The following is a 17,048-nucleotide window of genomic DNA, read 5'->3' on the forward strand; positions in this document are numbered from 1 at the left end:
ACAGAATCGAGACTTCAGTCTGCCACTTACAGTTGATCTTTGGCACAATTCGCATAGGCAGTTGTTATAAAATTCTGCAATTTTGCAAGATATTGTGGAAACATTGATTATTCTAATCATAAAGTCAACTGAACCATTCTCCTTGGGCCAAGTACGGAGAGTTCAATTCCAAGAGTCCACAAATTGGCTACTTGGAACTTAAACTGTACTTTCCCACAAGAACAACGTATGTTATGTGGATGGAGTTTCCCAAGGCCAACGCATAGAAGCCTATTTACCTCTTACTGTGATTAACTCATAAATATTAATAATCCTGAACTTTGGGGGTTAGGACTGAGCAGGCTTTAGTTGTAGGAGAGAAAAAAATAAAGTATTATCTTGTCTTTTCCGGGCTCTTTTTGACATCATCTTATTCCTTCCTACACACATTTTAATTCTATTTGCGTTTATGTCTAGGGCTGTATTGCTTAACCTTCTTCAACCTTTGCCCTTAACATACTTCAATGCTCTATCTTCTAGAGAGCTTAATCAGCTGAGATTTTGTGGTACATTTCTTTTCATGTTTTATATTGTTAAAATAAATAGGTTGGATATACGGCTTTTAGCAACTGCATCTTAAAATCACTGCTTCTGATCCTGAGTCTGTTTCTCTATCAAAAGATTATCTCCACATAGTTCTAGGATCCCTTGTTACCCTAGAAGAACCTCTTTTGGTAAAATGACCAGGAGTATAGAGCTACAACACAAGAATTATTCCATAGGCTAACACTGACCTGTTCTAGAATCCTGTCCCTAATGTCATCTTCCCTGTTTCTCTTTTTCAAGGTAACATGTAAAATCTTATATATTCCCATTGACAGCACATAAGAAGCATCCAGTAAATGCCTTTTTCCCCTCTTTAGGAAAATGTTCACAATCATACTGATGGCAGATGCTGTGCTAGCCCTCTGTGGATGAGTTACTATTTATAGTTGAAAACTAAGTAATAAGTATACATCTCCGTTCTAGCAGTTACAACCCAGAGCCTAGAATAGAAGCAAACCAAAATTTATTAACAAACGTGCATATATGTTTCACTTAATCTCCTGTTATCTATTTACCAGAATATAAGCTCCAGCAGGAGCAGATAACTTTATTTTACTCATTGCTTTATCCTCAGCATAGAGTAGTGCCTATCATAGAGTAGTGCTTAGTGGAGATTTCTTCACGTATTCCTTTAAGGCCTGTCTTTATGGTATGTCCATTTTTTAAGGATATATTTTTTAGCTGTGTTGAACATCAGTATCTTTTTTTTAGGTTGTTAAATTATATGTATGAGGCCTTTGAATGTTCAGGAAGAGTGTGATAATGTTCCCCTCCCCATCACCACCAAAAAAAAAGTACAGAGAACTAAACAACTAAGATTATGCTAATTTAGTGATAAGGCCTTTGGTGGGGAAGAAACCATAAAGTCCAAATTCCCTTCTGAAATTCAGGGAAAGGAAGTAACTGCTAAAATCCATATCATCTTCCATTCTGATCATGACTGGGCAGAAAGTAGGGTATCAACTAGGCCTGTTGATACCCCCAAAAGGGGATCTGTTAAATTTTTTCTCCCTGTTATCTTCTGTGTTCCTCTAGGAAAAATACCAACACATAGAGGCCATTGCTTACACTGGGTCTCTTGTGACACTAACAAAAGTCAGGCCCAATAAAGCTTTCAGATTTTAATTAGAATTCAGATTACCTGAGCTTTCAGACTTTAATTAGAAGCATGGGATGTTAGATTGGAAGGAACTTGATCATCATCTTGTCTCCTCCTCCTGTCTCCAGCAAGGACACTACAGTTGAGACAGATCAAAACCTAGCAAGACAGGGAGCCTAACGGTAATGAGCTCTGACTCTGGTGCAGCCTGGTTCAATCCCAGCTCTGCCACTTAGTAATTATGTGTCCTTGGGCAAGCTACTCAACCTCTCTTGTATCTCAATTTCTTAATCTGTAAATTACAGATAATGATGGTACCTGCCTCCTAGGATTGTTAATAGTGATTAAATGTGCTCAGGTGATTTTACCTTTGTCATCTCCTATAATGTTACCACAATCCTGTGAGTAGGGAGGAACATTATTATTTTAAGAAAGGGGAAGCTGAGGCTTACAAAATAAAGTAACTTTCCTAAGTTCTTTGTAGTCCAGATGACAAGAAAGATCTTCTATACAAACCTCATACTACTACTTGCTGCCTCTTTTGCAGGAGGAATAGCCTTATATGGGCAATCAGCTGTGAAAGGGCCTGGTGTGTGGAGAACAGTAAGAAACTGTGTGGCTAGAGCACAGAGGTGAATGGTGGCGAGCAGAAGCAGTGAGAGTAGAGAGGTAGAAAGGCCGGTATTTCATAAGGGGCCTTGTAGGCCTTGCTCAGAGAAATGAAGGACCAGGTAAAGATCTTTGTCAGCTAAAGGACACGACCAGATTTATCTTTAAGGGCCACAGCACAGGTGGAAGTACAGAAGTGGAGAGAGAGCAGGAGGACCAGATAAGGTAATTTTTGGCAGTCTAGTCCCGTGGTCTCCAAATTTGATTTCTCACATGTCCTTTGCAGCAATTTTTGATCTATACCATTAATATAAGTTCATATATTTCTAAGTTATGTATGTACTTAATTCGATCCACAAACTAAATATGTATTAGTAAAGCATACTTTCTTATTTTTAAGGGTAAAAAGTGTGTGTAAATGTTCTAAAAATCTTGCATGTCAGCACATTGTTTTATGCCTCTCAGTTGGGAAACCACAGGGGCAGGGGAGAGAGAGATTGAGGGGGTGCAGAGATGTTGGAGGAGAGGGACTAAAGAGGAGTCTGCAGCATCTGGTGGCTGATAGATGGACGAGGTCAGGGAGGATAAAGGCCAAGTTCTATCAGAGTTCTAATTTGGGAGATGCAGAAGGTAGATTATTACCATTAGTAATTAGGCAGTGAGTATCAAAGAAGGAACAAGCTTTAAGGTGGAAACAGTGATAAGTTTAAGATTCCATGTTGGTTAGTGCCTAAAGACACTATAATACCATTTTTCTTTAGCAAGAATTAGGGGTAAAAAGTAAATACCAAGATTTCCCTAATACCGTTAAGACAGCATTTGTAGCATTTTTCTTTGCCACCTTCTATTTCGCACATAGTTAAGTGCTCAGCAAATATTTAAGTGAGCATTTAAAATTACAGTGAAACTTTGGGGTGCCTGGGTGGCTCAGTTGGTTAAATATCTGACTTCGGCTCAGGGCATGATCTCACAGTTTGTGAGTTTGAGCCCCGTGTCAGGGTCTGTGCTGACAGCTCGGAGCCTGGAGCCTGCTTCAGATTCTGCCCTCTCTCTCTCTCTCTGCCCTCCCCTGTTCATGTGCTCTCTTTCTCTCAAAGATAAGTAAACATTAAAATTTTTTTTTTAATTACAGTGAAACTTTTATTAGAAGTGTTTATTTTTCCTCATTAGGATACTTCAGGAGTAGTTTAATATGAATAGTGTGTTTTAAAATGTTTTTTGAAAACTGATGTCCCTGGAAATATTTCTATTTAAAAAGCTCAAGAATATAAAATCTCAGATGGGGGACACCTGGGTGGCTCAGTTAGTTAAGCATCCAACTCTTGATCTCAGCTCAGGTCTTGATTGCCGGGTCAGGAGTTCAAGCCCCGTGTTGGACTCTGAGCTGGGTGTGAAGTCTACTTTAAAAAAATAAACAAAAAAGATTGTATCAGCATGATTTTCCTGAGATCCTTAATTACATTACTTTTCAAGATATAAAATATTCTCTGTAAACTGAAATTTTTCTGCGTGACCATTGTGATGTATATGTATAAGAGGCTGGATTTTAGTCTATAAACTGGTTTGAAGACTGTCTTCAGTAAAGTGATTTGCTTTCATTTTGAACTGCAAGGTCAGATAGTCAAATTCAGAGTGACTAGTTAGCATATCAATGACTCCAAGTCACATTAGGAGATAATAATAAAGCGTGCCATTCTGCATATCAAGATTATGTTTGTGGAAGAAGAATTGTACTTATTGTGAGTACACAAAAATAAAGGAACAGCTATGATTGTTTACTTAATTTTTAAATTGATATCAATTCAATGAACACTTAGGGAACGATGTGATTAAAACACTTGCCCACATACGACAAATATTTAATTAATGGACCAAACATTTGGAATGTGAGTTAAGCCCATTATTCAAAACACAATCTTAATTTGAAATAAAGTTCAAAAATATAAGTAGTGAAGGTTCTGATGGTCATTATTCCTCCTTACCCTTTGTTGAATGCCAGTCTGAGGAAGATCTTAGCTGTGGCTGATGTCTTGTTTTATTAAAATTCTGTAACCTTCTCATAAAAGGTTGACTTTGAAGTTTTAGGGGAACCTTACAGACTGTTTGTAAAAGCCAAAGTTTTTCCTTACTTGTCCCCAGTTTGGTCTTGGAGTTAACTGAACTCCTTTTCAATACAATCAGTAATCACAAACAACTGGTTCCAAATTGTTTGTTGCCAAGAAAGGCTATATAGTTTTACGTTTCTCCCAGTTTCATTAGGCCATCAAACCACACTACAGCTGATAATTTCATTTCCTGAAGCAAAAGAAGTAATTTTAATGCTAGAGTAGTAATTGTTTAGGTCCTATTTAGTCAATCATATTTCTAACCTAACTCATCATTGGCTTTTAATTACACTCCTCATATGTCATTGAGTATAGTTTTGGTTGAACTCTACCCTCACTTACCCAGCCTCTTACCTCAGCTGTGAAGACAGAATTACATTCTACTGGTTCGGTCTTTGTAGAGGAATCTGTAGAATCTATGCTTTAGCCATTGATTTTAATTTCAGGATGATAGATTATATGCTAAAGGATGACATTATGAACTGGCAGGGTTTATGCTAGGCAGTCTAAACTGGGGAATCTGGTACTCCAAATATCACCCTGCCTTGCTCCCAGACACAAAAATCTCCTCTTTTTAAGTACCTGAATAGAAGTAGAATGTGCAGATCTATTAAAAATTATTTTCTTTTCCCCTCTTCTGCCAAGAGAAAGTAGAATAGGCACTTAATTTCTGAATGGTTCACCTTCTTACATTTGCAAACAGGGAAGGGTGTGTTCTTTCTGCTATTATGGTCATATTCAGACCATATGATTCAGGCACTGTCCTAATTCTTTTCGCACACATTTTTCATAGCTATCCTATCAGTAATTAGTCCCATTTTGCAGATCAAAAAAGGGATCAAATTTTTCCTAGGTCGTGGTGTTAGGCCTGATAGAAGTCAGGCAGCCTGACTCCAGACCAGTGCTTTGACCTTTTCATGATTGGGTCTCAAATTTGGCTCTGGCTCTGCTGTAAAAATATTTGGGGGCTTTCCAAAAAAAAAAAAAAAAAAAAAGAAAGAAAGAAAGCAACGAGGCAGCACGTGCTGGGGAAGAGCCCCAGACTAACTAAATCAGAATATCTTAGGGATGAGGTCTGGACAGTGGTATTTATTGATATTTTTGAAACATCTGATGAGTCTAATGTGAAACCAAAGTTAAGGACTACTTACTATGCTATTACATTGCTTGTTTTAGTACTAATTTCTCTTAATTTGATAGTGATCTGATAGTAAGAGATAAAGCACATCTAAAGACTTAAGACTAGTAAGAACCATGGCAAAGATTTTACATACCTACCCACAGAATGTCTTAACTGTATAATATCATTTTTTATACTGGAATTGTGGGCCATACTTAATATACCAGAAATAATGAGGGCCATATATAAGGAGAGATTCAGAAAACTCTTAAACAATAAAAGTACATGTGTTTTTTTTTTGTTTTTTTGTTTTTAACATTTATTTATTTTTGAGACAGAGACAGAGCATGAGCAGGGGAGGGTCAGAGAGAGGGAAACACAGAATCCGAAACAGGCTCCAGGCTCTGAGCTGTCAGCACACAGCCCGATGCGGGGCTCGAACTCACGGACCGCGAGATCATGACCCGAGCCGAAGTCGGACGCCCAACCGACCGAGCCACCCAGGCGCCCCAAACTACATGTAGTTTTAAAAATATTGTTTTTGTTTGTAAAAGCCAATTTTCTCCTTCTCCCCAAATATTAAAAATATTTGACAACCTACTTATATTTTAATGGTAAATATGGTACACATGTATAAGTTTTCCCAAACCAGTAAAAGGTTTCCATAATTTCCAGAGTTGGGTGATTCTTTATAAAGATAGATGAGACTGTTAAAATACAGACATATGTAAATAATCATATTTTTTACATTTAGTTTTATTAATTGACATTGGCTATGATATAAGAATATAAAGTTACACTTAATGAGAACTACAGGTCTAGTTATTTCTTACTGAGGGATGACAGAATGTGAAAATTTATCATGCTTGTGAACAAAAGTGATTGAATTAAGATTACCATGAAACTTCTCATCTTGAATCTCCTGAGCAAGTGTGTTTACCTCACATTTGTAATGTTCTGTTACTGAAATGTGTTTATTAAATTTGGCACAGAGTTCTAAACGAATCAGCTAGACCCCAAGTCTGGAATGGGTAGAATAGGTTGTTCATGTGGGTTGTTTTTAAATCATGCCATTTTGTGAAGCAAAAAAATACTTGTTAGAACCATTAAGAAAGTCACAGAATTTTCGAGTTAGGAGTGATAATTTCTTTAGTTATATAGAAACTCAGAAAGGCAGTTGTGTTTAAGGTTTTACAACTAGTGACAGAACTGAGACCTCGGACCACGGGTCTCCATTTCCTGTTCCTCTTTGCTGTCTACCAGATCATATACTCACCTGAGGGAAAAAAAAAAACAAAACTCCAGATTGAACAAATCTGTTAATAGTTTCAATTTTTGGGAGTGCCTGAGTGGTTCAGTCAATTAAGCGTCCAACTTCAGTTCAGGTCCTGATCTCACAGCTTGTGAGTTTGAGCCCCACAACAGGCTCTGTGCTGACACCTTGAAGCCTGGAGCCTGCTTCGGATTCTGTGTCTCCCTCTCTCTCTGCCCCTCCCCCCAGCCCCCCCCCCCACACTCTGTCTCTCTCTGTGTCTCAAAAATGCATAAACATTAAAAAAAAATTTTTTCTAAATAGTTTTAATTCTCCTTTCAAGCTTTATTTTCCAGACCACCAAAAATTCAAATAAATGTTATATATATAGTTCAACAGCAACAACAAAAAACCCTCAACTTTTTAATTGAAAAGGTAAGGAGATACAATAGTACCAAATACGATCTATTCTAGGATAGCAATATATTTATTTATTTTTTGTTTAACATTAACCACCCCTTCTCCCCTAAACTAGAACAAGAATGTTTAAGTGGGGCGCCTGGGTGGCTCAGTCAGTTAAGTGTCTCACTCTTGGTTTCGGCTCAGGTCATGAACTCACGCTTCGTAAGTTCAAGCTCTGTGTAAGGCTCTGTGCTGCCAGTGCAGAGCCTGCTTGGGATTCTCTCTCTCTCTGTCCCTCCCTCCCTCTCTCTCTCAAAATAAATAAATAAACTTTAAAAAAACTATTTTAAGAAAAGAATGTTTAAGTAGGTAAAACTAAAACTATAAGCTTCTGAAATTTAAAAAAAAATTAGGAATAAAACTATTTAATTTATTGTAAATTGTTAATAGGAAGATAATCAGTTTTGTACATTGTCCAGCTCCTGTCTAGCTTTCAATGCTGGGAATGTCCCTTGAAGTCATTAATAAAGTCATGAGAGAAATCAAGCAGCAGACCTGGTGATGTAGTAAGCAGTAGAGCCCAAAAGACTGTAGCAGTGGCCGAGGTGACTTTTCTTACATGCTGATGGGGTGAGTCCTTGACTGCTGACATGGCCACACCCTGGCTGACAGCAAGAAAAAGTCTTATCACAACCATTGGAGCCCAGGGTTTCAGGCCATTTGTGCCCTCCTTGGAGAATACCATCACCAGCAAGAACCTCCACGGAGACATTGCATACCATCTCCACAGGGCTGCTTGCTGCCTGGATAATAAAGCAGGGTCAGGCTGTGTTTTTGTATTACACCAAGCTCAAGGTCTCGTTCTCACCACTTTTTGATTGTAGACCAGTCTTTCTGGTCTTGCCCAGCTCAAGTAGAGGGCAGCAAACTCAGACTCTAGCCAGGTTAATGAGGTTTTGCATTCACCTAAGAAAGAAAATTATATCCTTCCTCCTGGCTTCCATTTGTTTAAATACTATGAGTATCGACTCTGAGAAAATCTTTAAATCTGAATGACATGTGAAGAAACGGAACTTAATTCTAAGACCTAATTCCTTCCAACAGACAGTGTGTAATCTGCAGGAACATATGTAACAGTAGTGATGGAGAAGGGGTGGTTTTCTAAGGTTTCCCAATTGTGTGGCCTTTTTATTTTGTAGGCAATGATTTCCCAGCCCAAGATACAGCCATATGCAAATATAAGCACACATCTCCATTCCCAAGACTAACCTAGGTGCTCTTTGACTCACTTAACAAATACAACTAAGTGTGCCTCAAAAGTCTACTAAGCATGTATTATAGTTCATGATGATGAAAACTTCCCTGTTACTCAGATTCTGAATGTTGTGCTGTGTTCTGTAGCCTAATCCAAAGCAACTTATCAAAATTGTGACAACCTTAATTATGACACCAAAGCCATCTTTCAAAATATACATGAAAATAATACATCTCAATAGATCATGTGCTTCGTATTTTAGCAGTGAGAATTGGTTTGCATTAAGTCAGAATTTGTTTAAATGGGACTATTGTATTTATACAGGTACGTTACTGACTTTACAACTTGGCATCTTACAAAGATAATGACACATTTTGGTGGATTTGATTTTCCAAAATCCTTTGCCAGGTAGGAAAGGGAGAAATTACATATAGGTTTTATGACTTTTCATGAATAGACCATTTCTTTTTTTGGTCAAAAATATGAAGAAAACATGTTAGGTAGAGATGCTTTTAGATTCCTCATGCTTCTAATAGCAAAAATACAAACTGCTGGAAAAACTATTTTATGTAGACATTTTCAAGGCAAATTTCTGAGTAAATTCCATTTTTCTTGATGGGCTGAGGGAAAAAGATATTATGTGTTACAAACCTGTTTTTTTTCCCCCTGTATACATCTGTTCATGGTGTAATGAAAGTAAAAGTAATATTTCTGCTAAGAAACTTTGTAATGAAGATTATTCCACATGCTAAAATTTTTAATTAAACCAGTTGGACAGTGAGAAAACCTAGAGAACCCTGTGTTATAACCTCTTATATTTCTTTTGCATGATTTATATATATTGCCCCATTCATCTACATTTTGAAATACATACTGCTGTAATTGTTTTCAAGATGATAGCGCTGCTTTATTCAAAATGCAGTTTCTGGACCGAAATATCTTCCTTTTATTTTCTGTGGTATGGCAGATAACTGTTGCATCACATCTTTTATTTCTAAGAAATGTACTACACAAGGGTGTTAGTAATAGCTCTGCAAAAAAGGAAGCTCTGTGGTGGAAGCAGAGGGGCCATAGTGGATAAACTGTGCAAAAGGCTGCTTGTTTGGAAATCAAATTTAATTTAAAAGAGCTTTCAATCACTAGTTAATATAACTGCTTTAAATTTACAGACAGTGGGAGTAGCTCACCGTTACCCAAGTACGCTTCATCTCCCAAACCAAACAACAGCTACATGTTCAAACGGGAGCCCCCAGAGGGATGTGAGCGAGTGAAGGTCTTTGAGGAAATGGCGTAAGTAATGTCTTTTCTATCAGCTGGGATCTGCAAAGCTGTAAAGCTTTTTTTACTGAGACCAGTTGATTACAGATGAATCAACTACTCCATCCAGCTGATAACGTGTCTCAAAACCAAATTATAAAAAGAAAATTGAATAAGCAGAAGGGATCTTAGTGTAGCATTGGAGTCTGTATGCTGGAAATACATAAACTTAATACAGAAACTTGGAAATTCATCCTTACTACCTAAAATATCTATTTTTGATCACTAAGAATTTTCCTCTCAAAACCTCTGTTGATTTAGACGGCTAACAAGGAGTTTAGCGGCAAAGTTAATATCCATGTGTGGCTGGCCTTACGATAGTGATGCCCCAAACCAGAAGGAAACTAACATGTCTCCCTGTAGACGCTATCTAGCATGTGTATTCATTTAATGGAGACAGATTTTTTTTTTTTTCGTTTTGAATTTTCAGTACGCATTAAATTAGAAATTAAAGAAGAGGTTCATGCTGTGAATGCTTGGCAGAGTAGCTCAAAAAAAAAAAAAAAAAAAAAAAAAAGACTCTGTGGCTCTTAGACTCACTCATCCCTTTGTCCCAGTGCAAGTGCCTGGGGAAGGCTGCTGTACTCTTGCAACCTGGAAGGGGACAGAGACTGGTCTTGCAGGAGTTGATGGCTAAGTTCTGGGAGTGGGAGGGGAGGAAAGGCTTCAGGACCCTGCTCTGCTGGGCTGTGACCGGCTCTTTGAGAAATTTTCTGATCTGTTGGTAGATGTATAGCAATGCAGAAAAAGGAGGAAATGCTTAAAACCAAATATAGGATTAGATCATCCCTCTCCCATTGCACTTTTTCTTAACAGAAAAGGTCATTCTAACCTTGCATAATCTTCAGCTATAAAGTAGGAGGTTTTTCCATCTTCCTAAATGATTGAAAGCAAACTAATGATCTTAGAAAAAATTTGCCCAGTCCTTTTGAAGATCCTTTGGTGTCAAAATTCACTCAGTGCTGTGCACATCCGTAGTCTGCCAGCTGACTTGTGCTATGGAAGATGTTTACCCCTCTGTGTACACTTAACTCATTCCCTGCCATTCGCATTGTAGCTGTTGTAGAGAACTCCAGCTAAGTGAGAAAGTTTGGAAGTTGTTAGTGATTATAAATGTCATTTTGTCTTACGGTTTTAGGTCTCGTCAGCCTATCTCAGCCCCTCTCTTTTCATGTCCTGACAAAAACAAGGTTAATTTCATCCCAACCGGATCAGCTTTCTGTCCTGTAAAACTTCTAGGCCCTCTCTTACCTGCCTCCGACCTGATGCTCAAGAACTCTCCTAACTCTGGCCAGAGCTCGGCTCTGGCCACTCTGACCGTCGAGCAGCTCTCCTCCCGGGTTTCCTTTACATCCCTTACTGACGACACCAGCTCCGTGGGCGCCACGGAGGCCTCCGTCCAACAGCCGTCCCAGCAGCAGCTCCTGCAGGAACTGCAGGGTGAGGAACACATCTCTGCTCAGAACTATGTGATCATCTAAAGTGAAGGGGGAGCTGGCCTCTACCCTACCTTCATGGATTAGGAACTAGACCTCAGACATCTTATCTGCATGGAGTGACAAACTTTTTGAACACCACCACCACCAACAGAATACTTATCAGCATCATAAAGTATCTCTTGACACTGATCTTGGCAGGGACGGAACTCCTATTCAGCAGTTTTTGTGGAAAGCAGTAATGCTTGCAAAATGTGTGTGTCATTCAGCATTTTAAGTGGAGACTATGCATTTCATAGTATGTTTGACAGAGTAGTAGTGTGTCCTGTGTTTTGTTCCAAATTCTTCAGTATAAATAAGCTCTATATCAAAAAGTTGCCTGTCTAAATAGAAAAATGTCTTGCTGTGTTTTGTCCTATGGAAAATACTGTACTTCAGGATTATGTTTACAATTGATCCAGGTGTTTGTTTCTAACTTCTGTAATACATACAATGCAAAAAAAATAAATAAATGGCCACAACAGTTGCACAGTGCCCACCCTATGGCCTAGCTTCAGGTACTTCAGTTGAAGTCTAAACTCAGGTAACTTGGAATGTATATCATATTGGGATATTAAATATTTCACAGCTAAAAAGCTAAAGAGGGAACATCACTCTTTTGCCTTTCCTTATTTTCTGCATTTCCCTTTCCTCATTACATTCCACATTCTTAGAATAAGAAGTGCATTCAACCCTAGGAGAACAATAATCCTGGACATGGGTGAACATGAGGAGAACCAGCAAATCTGTGGTGTCTGACATCACTTTTGTCATGTGGTTACAAGTAACACAACTGTTGAATCCACTGTTTCAACATGTGTAGATGTGGCTTTTTTTTTTTTTTTAAACAAGTTCAGGTGTTGCTCAGTTAATGACTGTTCTAATGTTGCAAATAAAGCGTCCGATACCAGGCTGTATGTAAACATTCCAATTGTGTGTAATGGGATTTAAAAACAAGAAAGTCTAGGTTTGATTTCCAAACAAGTGAACTTTCCCAGGGGATGATGGAGATTTCTTGTTTATGTTGCCCATCAGGGTCATGAAATGCCATTGTTTTAGCTAAAGGCATATTAATGTTCAGTTTCACTTTTGGAAATGCTTTAATTTGCAGGTTGAAAAATGACACGCTTTTGGTTGTTTTCCTCAAGCACTTGAGGTGTGCGAGTCGCATTTGTGTGGAGAGAGAGCATGCGGGTCTCAGATGCTGTGCACATTAGGAAGCAGGTTCTTTGGTGACTTACATGGCGGTCGCTCACAGCTGCCTCATTGCGTCTCTCCTCACAATATCATGGATAGTTCTGGTGGTATTTTGGATGTGCAAAGTAAAGCCTATACCCAAGTAAGCAGTCTTGAACTCACAGACTTGACCCGAATTCTCAACAGTGTGAAGAGAGCCCTAGATACTCTTGAGTGATCAGTGGAAGAGCCCAGCTCTCAGACTTTGTTTTCTGCGGCACAAAGAGAGTATCCTAAAGCAGAGGGAGGTTTTTGTATTTTTATTCCATTGCTTCAGTTCAGTAAAACACAGAGTTGTTTCATCTGTACCTACTACAGTATATGGCACAGTTTTCTTAACAGTTAGGGGAATAGGTGCCTACAGTTATAGGAACGTTTCAGTTCCTTTCAGTCATTCCTCGGGATTTCTTTGTTTTATTTCCTAAGGAGGGTGAAGAAAGAAGAAGTGATAAAGAAGAAAGCAACACCATTGATTTTTTTTTTTTTTAGAAATGGTATATATATATATATATGTATATGTTTGTGTGTGTATGTATTCTGTGTATTATTTTTTCATGATTCCAATTATCTTCTTTCCACCAAAGTTTGCAGTAATATTCTCTCCTGAAGGTGCATTCTGGCTCCTTTAAATTAGTCAGTGTTATATTGTAGGAGACTGTCATGGAAAAGGACTCAGTTTACTTTTGCCATTTTCACAGGGGAACCTTTTAAAACAATCTCTTCAGCAGCAGACACCTTTAACCCTAATAATCTCAGGCCTTGATGAAAATACTATATTTTGTAGATTATGGTTAAAGGGAGAAAATTATTCTGTAAGATAAATATGAGCTCCATTAACTTCTGCTATCTGGTTTAGCATTACATAATGTATTGATCTTATGCTCTGCTTTTGTCCAAATAAGATGCAATAGTATCAATATCAATTTCTGAAAGATGGACTGAATGCTTTTTTGGTGATGAAATCTGATGTACGATATTTATAGTGACATGTGCTTTTATTTTCTCATGAGAAACTAAATATTAATTGTGTTGTACATTTGTTCTTAGCATATATTAAAGTTCCGAACCAAATGTGTTAAAGCTTATGCTTTGCCATGTAAATTTCCCAGAAGTTGTTGAGCTCAAATGTATCCTACATCCAGCTGTAGAAATTTGTCAGAAATTGTTTAAATTTTGTACATAGTTGTACTGTTTAATTCTAGCCACTGCGCTGAACAGTATTCGAGTTACCATACAATATGGCTTTACACAAGGAAATGTGTGGCTTTTGTTTTGTATTTTTTCAGTATAGAAGTTCCTGTGTCTTATTTAAATAAAGTTATTAGTAAAACCAGAATAGTTCACCTATGTTTTTTGGAAAGACTGGTTCGTAAGCACCTTGCCCAACAGAGATACACTTAGGTCAGGGTGATGGCAGTATCTGGTGCTCACTGAATTCCTGACCTGTATCTCTGGTGCTGGAGGGACTCTGACCGGATCAGATTTCCACAGCCTGGTTTCCTCTTGACATGTCATTTACACACTTTCCATCACACAGTAAGAAGCTGGATGTCTAAAGTTCCAAGTCTTTGTACCGCTCCCAACTGTGTGAGCACCTCAAATAGAGAAGACACTGCCCTTACATTTTTATTCTATACCTAAGAATTTTTTATGGGAGTAATTCTTTTTATTGTTTTTTATTTTTTTGTTTATTTATTTTTGAGAGACAGAGAGATAGCAAGTGGGGGAAGGGCAGAGAGAGAGGAAGACAAAGAATCTGAAGCAGGTTCCAGGCTCTGAGCTGGCAGCACAGAGCCCAATGCGGGGCTTGAACTCACAGACCACGAGATCATGACCTGAGGAAGTTGGACAGTTAATCAACTGAGCCACCCAGGTACCCCAAAGTCATTTTTTTTTTAAGTCCACTGACATCACCTCAAAGGAAGTTGTGTGTTTCTTACAAAGAAAACTGCAGCAAAAAATTTTAAATTGTTTACTCTTTTTATTTAGGTTTAGATTTGGGATAAGAGGGAGAAAACCTTAACAGAACAAAGGAGTTGTTGATGTTATGCCCAGTTATCCAGATAGGGTCATGATAGGCCTCATGGTGGCCTGAGAGCAAAACAGACTACTTTGAGAAATAATTTGCCAGCAGTCTTCTTCATTTCCGAAGCATATCTCCTTAAAGAGGTTGGTAAGATTTTACCTTTAAATTTAGCTTAAAAATGTGTAATTAGCTATGTTTTGGGCTGAAGAAAAAGTAAAATATAACTTTTCAATGGTGATGTTTATCAACAGTTTTCTTGAAGATGATACATAACTTGGGCAGGAAACGATCTATCCGAGGTTAAAAGTCCCACTGCAGGTGACTGTGAAGGAGAAAGTGGAATTCTCAGTTCCGTCTCTGCTTGACTTGATCATATAAGCTTAATATAAACAGCCCTGAGAAACAGGTCAGTATTGCAAATTAAAAAAACAAAACAAAACAAAACAAAACCCAAACCTAAGGAACAAGGAGAGAGGGGAATTAGGTCTAGATCTAAGTTTTAGCCTTGTGCTAGCTAAAAATAATCACTTGAAGTTTATTCATGAATATTTCAAAATAAATGTTTGCTCCCACCCCTTCCATCTCTGAAGTTCCATTATCCCTACATGTTCCCAGCAGCTCCTACCTTCTACCCCCGCTTGAAACTCACAAGTCTTTTTTCCCCTCTTTACATACCTTTGGTAAACTCAGGGCTTTTGGGAACTCAGGAGCTTTGTATGGGTCCCTTAATTCACACCTGGAGTCACAACCTAGCATTACAGTTCCAGTTGTCTTGGGGGCATCTCCTCTCAGACTTACTGTCTTATCTCAGCTTCACAGATTGAATGGAATGAAGAAGTCTTGTCCCGCGTTGTACTAAATCAGAATACATCCCAATTCTTCCTTTTTCCCTGAAGACAACTGCAGTTCTGTGTTCTGAAGTTTTCTCCACCTACCTCTCTCACATTTGCCTCTCTGTCTTCCTATTTATCTCACTAAATTTCAAGCTGCAGATCAGACCGTATGTCTTGTGGATGAATTTCTTTTGAAATGGGATTCTGATGGCAGGGAAGCAAGATCATTTAGTATGCTAGATTTCCAGTAACCCCTATAGCTGTAGACCAGGGGTCGGCCAGCTAGTGCCTATAGCCAGATGTGCTGCAGGCCTATTTTTGTGAATAAAATTTACGGAACAAAGCCACACTCATTTGTTTATGTATTGCCTATGGCTATTTTGCAGGACAGTGGCAGAGGTAAGTAGTTGCAATGAAGACAGTCTGGCCCACAATGTCTAAGATAATATTTTACTGTCTGGTCCTTTACAGAAAAAAATGTACCAACCTTTGACATAGGCCAGAGAGCAAACTGGGTTTGGGTAACTTGTATCATACACACGGTTGTTTTAAAAATACGTCCATAAATCTTTTGATACTCCTCTTTGAGAGGTAGAGCTTCATTTTCCTCCCCTTGAAGTTTGGGCTGGACTTGCTTAGAAATGGAATCCAGCAGTGATGTGCTGTCACTTCTGAGATTAGGCTGTAAAAGGACAGGCTTCTGTCTTGGGTGTGCACTCTCCTGGATCACTTGCTATGGGAGAAGCTCTATTGTGAGGAGACCGAGGCAGTCTTTGCTGAGAGAGACCCACATGGCAAGTAGCTATGGCTGGCAGCTAACGCTGAGGCTCCCCAGGCCACAGCCATGTGGGTGAGCTTGGAAGCAGATCCTTCAGCCCCAGTGGAGCCTTGGGATCACTGCAGCCCTAGCCAACAGCTTGTCTGCTGCCTCATTAGAGACCTTGAACCGGACCTGCTAAATCCTAGGTTCCTCACACTCAGAAACCGTGTGGGACAAGCTGTTTGTTGTTCTAAGGTGCTGAGTTTAGGGGTAATTTGTTACATAGGATTATACAGCTAATACAATAAAGAGCTGCCCTGCCTGCCTCTCCCCTGCCCCCCAACACGTACCCATTACTGCCAGCAAGATCACCCAGGGTCTTGTGCCATCCTGCCCCCACCCCGGGTCCAGAAAACGAGGCTTGCCTTTTTGGAATGAACACTTCTTGAAGAAAGCTCTGTGGGACTAGGTCGAACACAAAGCTTTCTCATACAGAATTTTGTTACCTGAACCACCCACAGGGTAAGTCTACAGTATGTGCCTAAAAGTTATCTTGTCCGGTATTAAACCATCTTACCTACAACAACTAATTGGGGGGAGAAATTAGACTCTCGCAGAAAAGTGTTTGCTGTGGAAAATGATGCAAAAAGAGGCGGGATAGGTGATCAGTTTTCAAAGCTGGAAAAAAAAAAAAACAATCTCAGAAAATGAGAAATATTTCTACCTCAAATGTCTTGGTTTCTATCCTTAACAGGAGGCTGGTGACCCATTGGTTCTAAAATGGCCTATTCCATTTCACAGGCATTTGTGTCTCTCAAAAAAGAGGAGGAAATTTTTTTCAAAGATTCCAGATCAGTTGGGTGACGGCCCCTCCCATTTAAAACAGCCATTTTCTTAACACTAAGAATTTGAATAATTAGATCACTTTTCCTACAAAAGATTTTCTGATAACAAGGAATGGGTCCCCTTTCACA

General features: G+C 38.8%; 1 protein-coding gene across 1 annotated transcript in view; it reads left to right on the top strand.

The window, feature by feature from the left end:
* Window positions 1-12,933, top strand: part of GLCCI1 (glucocorticoid induced 1) — a 104,471-nt gene extending 91,538 nt beyond the window's left edge. The window contains exons 7-8 of the mRNA XM_042967175.1: window positions 9,597-9,717; window positions 10,883-12,933. Of these exons, the coding sequence (XP_042823109.1) occupies window positions 9,597-9,717; window positions 10,883-11,225 (464 nt within the window). The 3' untranslated portion in view covers window positions 11,226-12,933. The remainder of the gene's footprint in view (window positions 1-9,596; window positions 9,718-10,882) is intronic.
* Window positions 12,934-17,048: the final 4,115 nt, after the last annotated feature.

The sequence above is a fragment of the Panthera tigris genome, chromosome A2, assembly GCF_018350195.1.
Source record: "Panthera tigris isolate Pti1 chromosome A2, P.tigris_Pti1_mat1.1, whole genome shotgun sequence".
Lineage (NCBI taxonomy): Eukaryota > Metazoa > Chordata > Mammalia > Carnivora > Felidae > Panthera > Panthera tigris.